The sequence below is a fragment of the Terrapene carolina genome, unplaced genomic scaffold (assembly GCF_002925995.2).
Source record: "Terrapene carolina triunguis isolate 2854851 unplaced genomic scaffold, T_m_triunguis-2.0 Scaffold268, whole genome shotgun sequence".
In the NCBI taxonomy this organism is placed as follows: Eukaryota; Metazoa; Chordata; order Testudines; family Emydidae; genus Terrapene; species Terrapene triunguis.
This window is the reverse complement of record NW_020664619.1, coordinates 638,792-652,431: the sequence shown is the minus strand read 5'-3', so window position 1 is coordinate 652,431 and position 13,640 is coordinate 638,792. Positions and strand designations below refer to the sequence as shown.

Genomic DNA, 13,640 nt, shown 5'->3' with positions numbered 1-13,640 from the left:
GCAGATGGGAACTTTGCCTCCTATCTACCCACACTGGGATTCTGCGCTTATCCCCCAAGGTCTGTGATCAAGACTCACAACTCCAACTCTATTTCCAGCCACTGAAACTCACCTCAGGAGAAGCTTTAGGTTTCTCGGTGCTTGTCTGACCATGCGTCTCCTGAGGAGAGAGAGAAAAGGGAAACGTTTGAGAGAGGGGCTCTCTTTGTCTTTGCCTCACCCATGAAACAGAACAGCACCTCCTGCCCCCATTCTCAGTCCTGACCCACCTGTGATGCTCCCAGTATCCCCATCGTCCCTGCCACCCCGGTGTCTGTGCAGCCAGGTCATCATCCCTGCCCTACCCCTACCTTATTTGCCTGTGACAGGGGAACCGCTGCAAATGTCTTGTATGCCTGCTTGACACTGACTGGGACATCCTCAGGAGAGGGGGGTGAGGGGGGACGCAGCTGCAGAGACAGAGACAGAAGAGGTCAGGCTAATCATAGATGCTATAAAGGAGAACAGGAAAAGAACCATCCCCTTATGTGTGTTGAGACCAGAGGGTGGAGCATCAGAGACAGAGCCCCCAGCCTCGGGCAAAGGGGGAGTAGCTGCCATGCACAGTGGCTTCCTTGGACATGAGCATGTTACACTGCTGGCTCTCATGTCCTGGATAGGCTGGTGCCAATGCTTCTGCTGGTGGCAGAGCCTCCTGGGTTCAGTGGGGGTTTCACAGGTGGCAGTGCTGCTCCCAGGCTCCTCAGGGATTTCGGCTCAGCCACACCAGCTTATGTCTGCCTGCAAACAATGGACTCTCTGGGTGGCCATACACTGGACTCCAGTTCCTGAGTCTGGATTGGGTATGCCAGTTTTTAGATTTCCTCACAGTATTTGTGAAGGCCAAGACTATAACAGAGTTAGGCTACCTCTCAGCCTTGTCTCTGGTGCTAGTCCAGTTATCCCTGTAAGAAGGCCTGGCCGTTTCCTCCTGTATTTCAGTGCAGGGGCTATTGCACTCCTACTTAAACCAGCGTCAAAGCAGGTGCCCACACACCCCTACACTGAGGGCTCCTGTAGATTTCTGTGGTCCTCTTACTAGCATTGAGCACATCTCAGCTGCCTTCTGGAAAGGGATCTATCATCTGGAGGACCCACCATTTCCTCTTCTTGACTCCTTAAGCGTTTCCCCACTTAGCATCTTTGCCAATGTATTGACAGAAAAGACTGAGAAGATCCAACAGGACTTCATGTTCCTTGTAACTTGTCTGCTCTCCTCCTTTCACCTTCTGTCTCCCCACATCCCCAATCCTATCCCAGACACACATCTGCCTTGCCCCTATTCTCACACCCTTCACAACACAACCCATCCTAGTCCCCCGGGATAAAAATCCACCTGTGACCCCCCACTTCTGCCACCTCTCTCCTCTCCTTCAGCACGTGCCACCTACGACCACTGCCTTGACCTCCTGCCTCCAGTCTCACTATAGCGGGGTGGTCACCCCTCTCCAGCCCTGAAGGGGTTAAAGCAGCCCTGGAGAGGGCTGTGGTGGGGGAAGAGATAGTCTGATTGGGGGAAGCAGCCACAGCTGGGGCCACGCCCCAATTAGGCCACAGCTGGCCCTATAAGAGGGCTGAGGGCCAGAGGCTGAATCTCTCTCTCTCTCTCTTTTCTTGAGAGAGAGGGACCTGGCTGCCTGGGAGCTGAGAAGGGTACCTGAGGTGGAGCAGTGCTGGGGAAGGGCAGAGGGAGCTGGGGAGCTCCAGCCAGGAAAAACCCCAGGCTGCAGGCCTTGCTAAAAGGGCCAAATAGGTACTGGGGCTGCAGAGGGGCAGCCCAGAAATAGGCAAAGGCAGCAGGTCCTAACCCCCTTGCCGACGATGAGTGCTTTACAGACTGCCGTCTGCCCCAGTGAGCGGGGGCTAGATGATGACTGGCAGTAGCCACTGAGGCAAGGTGGGAATAGAGGGTTGGGGGTTCCCCTGCGAGGGGAGACCCAGAGCGAGGGGAGTACTCTGGTGAGCAGAACCCCTGGGCAAAGGGCACCAAGGGTTCTGGGAGGGACACGGGGCCAGCAGCAGGCGGGACACCAGCCTGCAGAGGGCGCTCTGGGCTGGAAAGAGCGAATTCCCGAGATGACCATCAGGAAGCACGGCGCCGGTGAGTCGTCACCCCGCCACATTCACCCTTGACTCTCTCTGTTCTGGCTTCTCCTCTCTCCCCTGAAAAGGGAACACGTCTGCTCATATTCTTTACACTGGCTGCCTATAAACAAACTCCTCTGCTCCTAGCCCTTTCCTTCCTATATGGGGAGCGGTCCCCTGCTCAGGGCCTCGTGATGGTGGGGGCAACAGCTTTCCTCACTAGTGGTTATATGGTCTCTCCCCTTCAATTCCACACTTGATTCCTTCCCTCTTTTCTCGCTTCCTCAGCCCCTTCGGCTGCCTTAACTCAGCCTTGCTTGTTTGCTGCCCTTCTCTTTGCTCTAACTGGTGATGTCTATTCTTGTTTGGTTGCCTTCCCTTCTGCTCAGACTAAACAATAGTCTACCAATCTTGGAAAGAGATTTTAAAATACAGTACCTGAATCACTTGAACTCTAGCTCTTCAGCCTGGGTCTCATTTGGGCCCAGACAGGGATGTCTGTCCAATTCATAATGTGACTCTTTGAGGCAGGCTGGGTCTCTCTCTAGGTTTTCAATAGTGCCACACAGGCACTGTAAAAACGAGTAACAGGACCATTGGCCTATTTCCATGCTTCAAGTGGACCAGTGTTCTTGTGTGGTAATTCTTGCCAGGCCCCAGAAACCCTGTGCCTGGGCCCCAGAAACCTGCAGATTCCTCTGCTCCTGATGCCATCTTGTAACAATTGCCAATGTGCAAGCAATCCTTCTGCAAATCAGCAATGGCGCAGTGCTCCCCAGCGAGGGGGGCAGAGCCACACAGCTAGGTAACAGCAAGAAGCTGTTGGCTGTTGCCCTGGTGTGTGAGAGATAATGACAGGACAAAAGATCTGAAGGGCTTTATACATCAAGAGAATGTAGCACCTTGTAAGTAAATGAAAGTCTGAGACTCCATCTGCACTGGGGATTTCAGCCACTGGTGCAGCTGCACTGATGGAAATCCTGGCACAGACAAGCAAAGCCGCCATGTGCCACTGTGCTGCTCACCCCTGTTTGAAACCAGAGTAAGCAGCACGGGTGCAAAGCAGGAATCTGTCTGTCTTTTCTGGGGTTCTCACCAGGATAGCATCACTGGTGGTTAGCCAAAGATGGCTGTAACGAGGGCAAATCCCAGTGTACACAAGACTACGGAGCACCCAGCACTCCAGTGCCTTTCAGATAGGGCGGAGAGCTCCTGCAGGGACCAGAGAGGGTTGGTTGGCGTTTGGGCCCATAATGGGCATCACTAGGAGGGTGTGTGTAGCTTGCCCGCCAGGAAGGGTGGCACAACCACCACCAGGCACGGGCTGACTCAGCTCAGCGAGAAGGAACTGCAGGCCACTTACAGAGTTCTGGACACTGGAGCATGACTCAGGTTGCTGGAAGGGGTTGGGGCTGTCTCTGCCCTCCGAATTAGGCAGGGCAGCATTTTGTCGCACCCGGGAGAGAGGCTGAATGACGCCCGGCTTGGTCTGCTTGTGCCCACACCACACAACAGGGAAAAGGCAGAGTAAGGGACAAGAGACAGAAAAGAGAGACAAGAAAAGTTAGGGCAGCAAGACATCCCTGGCATGCAAAAGAGGGGGGCAGATCCTGTTTGAAACTCTTGGGTGCAGCTTCTCCGCCACACTGCCAACCCAGTCAGAGGCAGCAGGCTGCGAAAGGGATAAAGGCACCTTATCAATAGCCCCCATTGATATGTGGGAGGGAGAGCAACAGCAGCTATCCAGCACCAGCCAACACCCCAGGATCACGATGTGCAGAACTAGACAAGCAATAAGGCCATGGCAGGGCCCAGTGGCTCCACACAAGTCTGCAGTGCAAGCAGGCAGCTTCCAGAGGTGCAGGAGGGAAGTGTAAGTAAGAGCCTGGGGAGAATGTGGGAGTCGTAAACAGGAGATGCAGATGACAAACAGCAGCTAGTGGCTGGTGTCAGGAGTGAGAGAGAAAAGGATAAGCAAGCACCGAGGGCTCCAGTGGCAGATTGGGGCAGAAGCAGGGATGTGAGAGGGGTCTGGGGTGTTGAGGCTAAGACTAGAGCCGGTTACTCTGGGGTGTTTCGGGGAGATCAACAAATGTGAGACACCGGAGAGAGGGGTAGCAGAGAAGCAAGTAAGTGAGCAAAAGAGAGCACCCACCACGGGAATGAGAGCCACCAGAGCAAGTACCAGAGGGAGCAAGGCTGTGGAATATTCACACTGAATTTTGAGAAAAGGGAAAAAAATAAGCCTTTGTGCATTTGTGCAAATGTGAGGCGTGGCAGTGAGCAGCGTGCAAGGAAAGGAGAGTGTGTGGCCTGGCAGTAAACAGAATGCAAGGAAAGCAAAGGGCAAGACCTGGCAGTAAGCAGTGTGTGAGGAAAGGAGAGGGGAGGCCTGGTGGTAAGCAGTGTGCAAGGAAAGGAGAGTGTGTGGCCTGGTGGTAAGCAGTGTGCAAGGAAAGGACAGTGTGAGGCCTGGCAGTGAGCAGAGTGCAAGGACAGGAGTGTGCAGCCTGGCATGGATCACAGTGCGAGGAAAGGAATGAGAGGCCTGGCAGTGAGCATACTGCCAAGAAAAGAGTGTGAGGCTTGGTGGTGAGCAGAGTGTGAGGAAAGAAGAATGTGAGGCCTGGCAGTGAGCAGAGGGCGAGGAAAGGAGAGGGCGAGGGCTGGTTGTGAGCAGAGTGCAAGGAAGAGAGAGGGCGAGGCGTGGGGGTGAGCAGAGTGCAAAGCTTGGCATGGATCACAGTGTGAGGAAATGAGAGTGCAGGGCCTGGCAGTGAGCAGAGTGTGAAGAAAGGTGAGGTCAAAGCCTGGCAGTGAGCAGAGTGTGAGGAAAGGCGAGGGGAGGCCTGGCAGTGAGCAGAGTGCGAGGAAAGGAGAGTTTGCGGTCTCGCAGTGAGCAGCGTGTGAAGGAGGGAGAGTGCGAGGCCTGGCAGTGACGAGTGTGCAAAGGAAGAAGAATGAGAAGTCTGAGGGCAGAAGCACTTACTGATTTGCTGTCATCTTGCGGTGGAATGAAGTTTATGGAAGCCTGAAAACAGACAAGAGAATGTAAATTGAGAGTCCTAGCTGGAGTCCTCTGGGTCGTCCTGCCCAATTGGAGAGCAATACCAGAGCTCCCAATCTACCCTTCGCAGCTCCTCCTGTCACGTGCAGGGAGAGGCCTGGGGTTCTCACTCTGTGCAGCCCATGGCACCAACCCCCAGTGCCACCCCAGCATAGCCTGTCCTAGCCCTGGCTTAACACCCCGTGCTCTCGTAGCTTGTTACTGAGTTTGAGCAAAGCAATTGACACCACAGCTTTTCTGCCATGAAGCACTCACAGACACCAGCCCAGCAGCAGCTAGCAGAAAGGAGCAGAGGGGGAGCAGCTTCTATCCCCTTGGGGCCCTGGCCCGACAACTGCTCCCCACAGCACAGATCTCAGCAAATACCAAGTCTGTGAGACAGTGGAGCCAAGGAACGTGCTAAGAGCAGCAGCACACACTGCACACCAAGAGGCACTTACAAAGCGAGTCTCCCTGCCTGACAGGTGAGCAGGCCGAAGGGCTGCAGGTGGCTGGAGAGGGGCAGCGCCAGGGAGAACCGAGAAGGGAGAGAACCAGAGAACACTGAAGACACCAGGGTTCCTGCAGGGAAGGCAGAGACAAGCACCCCTTTCCCCAGAGCTGAAACTCCCCTTCCTCAAGCCCCACAGTGAGCATGCTCACTCAGCCTTTTCTAACCCACGGCAGAGAGAGGAGCCCCCAGCCCAACTGCTCCTCACCTGCCACAGAGAAAGGACCCAGCACCTGCTTCTCAGCAGGGAACAACCCCTTCCCCACTGCCTCCAGCCCACCACGTGCAGAGAGGGGAGGCCTTGCTGGCTTCTCCCCTGCCAAAGGATCACAGGATTTATCAGAAGGGACCATTATGATCACCTAGTCTGACCTCCTGCCTAGCACCGGCCAGAGATCTTCAGCCAGGGATTCCTTCGAGCCCAGTAAGTTGTGATTGAACTAGAGTGTGTCTTTTACATTATGAGATGCACATAGTTGAAGGCCAGAAGGGATGATTATGATTATCTAGTTTGGCCTCTTGTCTATGACAGACAAAAGAACCCCGCGCAGTGACTCCTGCATCAACTAAGTAAGTTGATCCAATGGTTAATTATCTTCACTGTTAAAAATTTGCAATTTATTTCTAATCTGAATTTGTCTAGCATCAGCTTCCAGCCAATGGATACGGGTTTTTTTGGCCAGTTTGAAGAGCCATACCACTATCAGAAATCCCTTCCTCATGTAGGTATTTGTAAAGCATGATCAAGTCACTTCTTCACTTTCTCTTGGATAAATTAAGTAGATTTTTCTTTAATCTCTCACTACAAGGCAGTTTTTTCCAGACCTTGAATCATTCTTATAGCTCCTTTCTGAAGTGAGGACACCAGAAATGGACACAGTATCCAGTAATGGTTTCATTAATGCCAAATAAAAAGATAATACCCCCTTCTTACTCCCACTTGTTAATTCCCTGCTTGCATATCTGAGGATCACATTCACCATCTTAACTACAGCATTGCACTAAGTACTTTTCAGTGTCACTGCATTTCAGGATATAGTACACATCTTGTAAGTCTTACATTCTTTGTTCTTCGATATATGATCTTGCATTTAGCTATAATAAAACACTTTTGTTCAAATGAGCCCACTTTACCAAGTGATCCAGATTGGTCTGTATAAGCGACCTGTCCCATCATTTACCACACCACCAATTTTTGGATCATCTGCAAATTTTATTAGCAATGATTTTGTTTTTTCTTCCATATCATTGATAATCACAGTGAATAGCACTGGGTCAAGAATAGACCACAGTAAGAGCCCATTAAAACATCTCCTTTGATAACAATTCCTTTGGTATAATTACTTTTTGTGAGCTATCCATTAACCAGATTTTAATCCATTTAATGTAGGCCACATTGATTTTGTTGTGCTAATTGTTTTAAACATCAGAATGTCAATTGTCTGCATTTCCTAACAGCTTATTTGTACTCATCGCTATCAGCTTCCCCATTTTTCCATTTATATAAAGTCCAAGTCAACACCCCAATCTTCCAAGGCAGAGAAGAGTATCATCAGTCATTCAAGCATGTCTGCTAGTTATATGGTATCTGCTGTGATAGACCCAGACCAGTTGGGAACAGCAGAGTAGCAGAAGGGAGATATACTGGCCACTGGATAAGTAGTTTTCTGTTCCCTGAGTGACCAGAGCAGGGGCTGCTCCAGACTAATAGACCACCTGACTCCAATTAACCTGCTAAGAGTCAGGTGAGGCAGTTAAGCACCTGACTCTAATTAAGGCCCCTCTGATGCTATAAAAGGGCTCACTCCAGTCAAGCCAGGGGGAGCTGGAGGAGAGGAAGTGTGTGAGAGGAACTGGGAGCAAGAGGAGTGCAAGAAGCTGAGAGTGAGTAGGCATACTGCTGGAGGACTGAGAAGTACAAGCGTTATCAGACATCAGGAGGAAGGTCCGGTGGTGAGGACAAAGAAGGTGTTGGGAGGAGGCCATGGGGAAGTAGCCCAGGGAGTTGTAGGTGTTGGGCAACTGTACCAGGAGGCACTCTAAACAACTGCAGTCCACAGGGCCCTGGGCTGAAACCCGGAGTAGAGGGCGGGCCTGGGTTCCCCCCATACCTCCCAACTCCTCATCAAACACAGCAGGAACTGACTTGGACTATAGCTTCTACCAGAGGGGAAGGTCTCTGGACTGTTTCCTGATCCACAGGGTGAATCTGTGAAGCGAGCAAATCTGCCAATAAGCGCAGGACCCACCAAGGTAGAGGAGGAACTTTGTCACACTGCATAAACTAAAAAGCTCAATTCTAGATCACCTAACATCACGCCCTTCGACTTGTATACCATTCTGAATATCCAATTTAAGAATATGATGAAAAGGGACTGTGATTCTATACCTGCTTATTGTACACCAAACTTTGACTTGAACCAGTAGCTTAATATTCACCAATTCATACGGCACTACAGGAGTTTTCATACATAACTTTTATAATTGCAGTTATCCTATCTGGAACTCCATATGATTTTAACTGCTTTTTATAATGCTTCCCTCCAAACCAAATCAAATGCCTTTGTGAAGTCAATGAAAACAGCAAACATTTTCAATCCCTATTGTCACTTTTTTCCATCAACTGTTGGCGTGTGAATATCTCATCAATGCAACTTTGGCCTGGTCTGAAGCCACACTGTTCCTCACCTACTAATTCTTCTAAAACTGGCTTTAATCTGACAATTGCTTTCATCATGATTTCTCCCTGTACTGGTAATAAGCTTATACCTCTATAATTATTCAGATCTCCTTTCTTCACGATTGGTACAACTACTGCCTTTAGCCAGTCATGCAGTACCTCCTCGTGCTCCCATACCTTCTGATATATTTTCCCTAGAGCTTTGATAGCACTTGTCCCACCAGCTTTTAGCAGCTCAGCTGTTCTATTGTCTATTTCCTCCAGCTTTCCCATTTTTAACTGCTTCACTGCTCTTTCTATTTCTTTTTCTGATGGTGGTTCAGTGCTGCTATCCATTCTGCCTTGCAAGCTGTTCATTTAGCATGTCTAGACAGGGTTCAGCACTTTATCCAAATGCTCCTTCCCTGCTTCCAGTCCCTCTTCAGCAACTGTTCTCAGTTCACTGTTAGCCTTTCTTACCACTTGCCTGATCATATTTTCCATAGAACATATCCTTTTTGTACATTGTTTTCATAGCTTGCTTTCCTGACACCTCCTCCAGTTGTTCAGCCGCTTCTCTTCAGAACTTTTGCTTGTCCAATCTGCCATTTCTTCACTGCTTTGCATAACACTATTATTTCTTCCACTTTCCCAGAAGTCTTGGCTTTTTTACACTTTTGCTGTAACGCCAAGAAAATGAAGCCAGGAATGAAGTTCCCCATGTCTGTAAAGATGCTTTGGGATGAGAATTATATATAAATTGGTAATTTCACCTCTCCTCTTAACCAGATGGTTTTTTTAATCAAAGTAGCCTTTTTTCATGATTGCAGAATTGCACTTTTTTGAGCAGCCAATAAAACATTAACATTTTTGTTTATTGCAGTATGGTTTTAGCCATGCCAGTCCCAGGATATCAGAGAGACAAGGTGGGTGAGGTAATATCTTTTATTGGACTAACTTCTGTTGGTGAGAGAGACAAGTTTTCGGGCTGACACAGAGCTCTTCTTCAGGCCTGGGAAAGATACTCAGAATATCACAGCTAAATATAAGGTTGTTTACAGCTTGGAACAGAGTCTTGAACATAAGAAGTGACCATGTTGTAAGAGACCACAAAATGAAGTGTGCAGTTAACACCTCTACAGCTGTAATACAGAGGAGGCTTAGTGGATCATAGATAGTTGTAACAAGCCATAAATCTAGTGTCTTTATTGAGTCCATGATTTTTAGTGTCTAACAAAGAAATTTAATGTCCCAGACTTGTCTTTTGAAGGTGTTGCACAGGCTTCCTTTGAGGATGAGGACTAAGAGGTCAGATATGGAATGATCACTTTGTGAAAAATGTTCGCTCAGGGGTGATATGGTGTTTTTGTCTTTTATCATTTTCCTGTGTGAATTCATTCAAGAGAGTAGTGATTGTCTCGTTATACCCACATAGTTGTTATTGGGGCCTCTAGTGCATTGGATGAGGTACATTTTTCTTCCCACTCAACTTTGTTGTGATAATTGGACCTACAAATTTACCCTAATTGTGAGCTCAACTGTAAAAGTACATGAAAGTTTGAAAGCATCACAATAATCTATAATAATTAATGTTGATGAGAAAAGTTGCAAAAGGGAGACAGACTAAATTAGTATAAACCAAAAGGTCTACTGAGGGTGACCAGATGTCCTGATTTTATAGGGATAGTCCCGATATTTGGGGCTTTGTCTTACATAGGCGCCTGTTGCCCTCCACCCCGTCCCGATTTTTCACACTTGCTATCTGGTCACCCTACCTGATATAATTCAAGGACCGTGTTAAGATCATGCCTGCTAAACTAGAAAAGTGCAGAACCAGAAATCAGTGAACCAAAATTGGTGTGTTGGAAACTAGGCCTAATCGGTGGGCAAAATAATGAGAGGATGAGATGGGCTTGGTTCTTGGCAGGTAAAAAGCCAGTGCATGCCTGATGTCGAGGGACTGAAGTCTCTTCTCTTCAGGAGAAGTGTGGCGATTTGGAAAAAGAACAGGTAAGTGAATAAACTGGTTAAGATGGAAATTAGAGATTATCTTGGGTAGAAATTTAGGGTGAAGGTGAAGAAGTATTTCACCCTTGTGACATATTGCAAGGGTGGGGGGTCCATTATGAGGGGTCCCAGTTCACTGACCCTCTTGGCTGAAGTGATGGCCACTAGAAACACCACCTTCCTGGATAGGTGGTACATGGAATATCGCTGAGAGGTCTAGAAAGTTTTGACAGCACATAGCTAAGATTCCATAGTGGTACTGGTTTAATGACTGGCGGGAAAGCCTTGATGAGGCCCTTCATGAACCACATCATAGTTGGGTGGCTAAAGACAGAGTACCAGTCTGCTGGAGGGAGGAAGACATGAACGGCTGCTAGGTGCACTTGTAATGAGGTGATCAAGATATCAGGGTTCTTTAGAGATAGGAGGTAATCTAAAACGATAGGGGATGCTTGAAGATACTGCCTGAGACTGATTGTGCTGCACCCAGGCAGAGAAGTGTTTCCATTTAGCCAAACAACAGGTTCTGGTCAATTCTTTTCTACTGTGGGTAAGGATAGCCTGGACAGGGGATGAACAAGAGCGCTCTACTTCCAATGCCCATCCAAACACCAGGCCATGAGCTGGAGAGAACCTGGGTTGAGGTGTTTGGCCCTGCGTCAAGAGTTCTGAGAAGGGGTGGATTTTGATTGGAGGGTGGGCTGACATTGACAAAAGCTCTGGAAACCAAAATTGTCTGGGCCAGTAGGGTGTCAGGAGAACGACGTTGGCCTTATGACATATTTTTCTGAGCACATGTGTATGCAGCAGGATGGGAGGAAAGGCATATCTGAAACTGCTCATCCACGATAATAGGAAAGTGTCGCCTTGGGAGTTGCAGCTTATGGCTCCTCTGGAACAATACAGGGGAAGTTTTTTTGTGATGCAAAGAGGTTCCATAGAAGTGTGCCCCACTGCGTGAAAATGTCTGTGAGTATAGAGTCATGTATTTCCCACTCATGGTCCACTGAGAAGCACCTGCTGAGGTTGTCTGCTAAGGAGTTGTGAACTCCCGGGAGGTATGCCGTCTGGATTGTGATGTTGTGTCTGATGCACCAGTTCCAAAGCCTGACTGCCTCCAGACGCAGTGGGAGAGATCTCGCTCCTCCCTGTTTGTTTATATAGACCACGGTGGTGATACTGTTCAACATCACTTGGAGGTGGAGGGAGCGAATGAGTGGGAGGAAGGCCTTGCATGCAAGGGTGAGTATCCACAGCTCCAGGATGTTGATATATAGTCTGGCCTCCTGTGGGGTCCATATGCCCTGAGCAGTGTGACTGTTCAGGTGGGTGCCTCACCTCAGAATGGATGCATTTGTTACAATGGTGACAGTGGCAGTAGAAAAGGGAACTCCCAGACGTACCTTGTCTGGGTTTGATCACCAAACGAAGGAGGAGGTGACCTGGTAGGAATGGTCACCTTGGAGTTGATGTGGTTTGTTGGGCGAGTGGACCAAATTGAGCCAGGCCTGCAGGCAATGTAGATGAAGCATGGCAAAGGGTGTGCCATATGACCTAGAAGCAATAGGCACATTTACACTGTAGTCCTCGGTCTGCGGGAAATCAAAGCATTAGATTGTGCATAGTTTGAAACCTTTCTGAAAGGAGGAAGGCTCTTGCAGAAACAGACCCCTGATAAAGTTTATTGTACTCGTGGGGGATAAAACAAACTTTTCTCTGTTTGTACGAACCCCCACGGCTGCAAGACTTTGAACAAGGAATTAAATAGCCAACCAGCCCTCCTGACAGTGACCTACCAGAAGCCTTTCTTCAAGATATGGAAAGACTCTGTAGCCCTGATGGCTCATCTGGGCCACTACCTTGGAGAAAACTTTCGTAATCACTCTGGGTGCCATCACTAGCCCAAAGGGGAGGACTCAAAATTGGAAATGCTCCCAGCCCACCATAAACTATAGGAACCTCTTGTGGGAGGGGTGAATGTCTATATGAAAATATGCATACTTTGTGTTGAGAGCCACGAACCACATCCCTCTTGAAGAGAGAGATTTACAACCACAAATCATTCCCCATAATAATACCAGGGGCCAAGCTTCTGGATGCTGTATCTGCTGTATCTGTTGGTAGCCATTTTCGCTACCAACTTGCCTTTCTCTAGAAGGGAGAGGAGCTGGGCTCCATCCTCAGAGGAAAGTTTGTCCTGAAACGCCACCAGCCTAGAGTACTTATTAAAGTCCTATTTAGCTAGCAGGGACTGGTAACTGGTGATGAGGAATTGCAAACCTGCAGAGAAGAAGGCCTTTCTCCCCACGAGGTCCAGTGTCTTAGAGCCATTATCTGATGGGTGGTCCTTAGATATTGTGACCTATTACATTCTGTAGCAGCCTGTACCACCAGGGAGTTGGAGACAGGGTGGGCGAACAGAAATTCAGCTCCCTTTGCCAGGATGAAATAGCGCCTCTCTGCTTCTTAGGTGTGGGAGCGTATGATGCTGGGGTGCGCCAGACCAATCTCGCCGGTTCCAGTATGGCCTCATTAACTGGGAAGGCGAACTTACTTGGGCCCTGAGGCTGCAGAATGTTCAACAGTCAGTAACGTGGGTCTTGGACTTCCTCCAGAGATATCTGAAGATTACTAGCCACTCTTCAGAGTAAGTGCTGGTATTGCCTATAGTTGCCTGGTGGGGATGAGGAAGAAGGAGAGTCTGCCTCATCTGGGGAAGAATAGGAGATTCCTGTTGGAACCATCAGTACCTGTGGTTCCAGTTCAACATTCTCCTCCTCTTCCTCATACACCAATGAAACCAGTTGCTGATGCAAGAGAGAAGAGTGAAAAGATTCCAGCGTGTCTTGTACAAGGATCCTATGACTGCCAATATGCCCAGAAAGAGGAGCCAAACATTTTGGGGGGATCCCATGACATGCGGTACCATTGGTCCCTAGGGAGGTTGTGTCCATAAGGGTAGAGACTAAGAGTCCTGGATCACCTGTCCAGGCTTGGCTCTCTCCATGGGGATAAAGGAGGTACTGGCTCCTCAGATTTGTCCAAATCTGAAAATTGCTCCTGTTGGAATGGCGGAGCCATTGGTACTCAGGCAATCCTGCCTGATGATTGTAAGTGAGATGGCTCCTGGGACACCGAAGCAGTATCATTTTCCATGTAGTAATGTCCCTCAGGAGGGCTAGGCCAGAGAAGAGGAGAGACATCCTCTGGTGTCGTGTAGGTCTCTGTGCACCCCAGTTTGCGGGGAGTTCTGATGGTTGGCACCAACAGTACCGGTGCATCCCTGGTTGTGG

The 13,640-nt window shown here is 49.0% G+C and overlaps 1 protein-coding gene across 1 annotated transcript in view; it reads right to left on the bottom strand.

Annotated features, from left to right (window-relative positions):
• Positions 1–13,640, bottom strand: part of SCRIB (scribble planar cell polarity protein) — a 166,724-nt gene that overhangs the window by 44,544 nt on the left and 108,540 nt on the right. The window contains exons 30-34 of the mRNA XM_026657694.2: positions 5,632–5,682; positions 5,114–5,155; positions 3,488–3,616; positions 351–449; positions 113–160 (exon numbers count right to left, since the gene is read on the bottom strand). Of these exons, the coding sequence (XP_026513479.1) occupies positions 113–160; positions 351–449; positions 3,488–3,616; positions 5,114–5,155; positions 5,632–5,682 (369 nt within the window). The remainder of the gene's footprint in view (positions 1–112; positions 161–350; positions 450–3,487; positions 3,617–5,113; positions 5,156–5,631; positions 5,683–13,640) is intronic.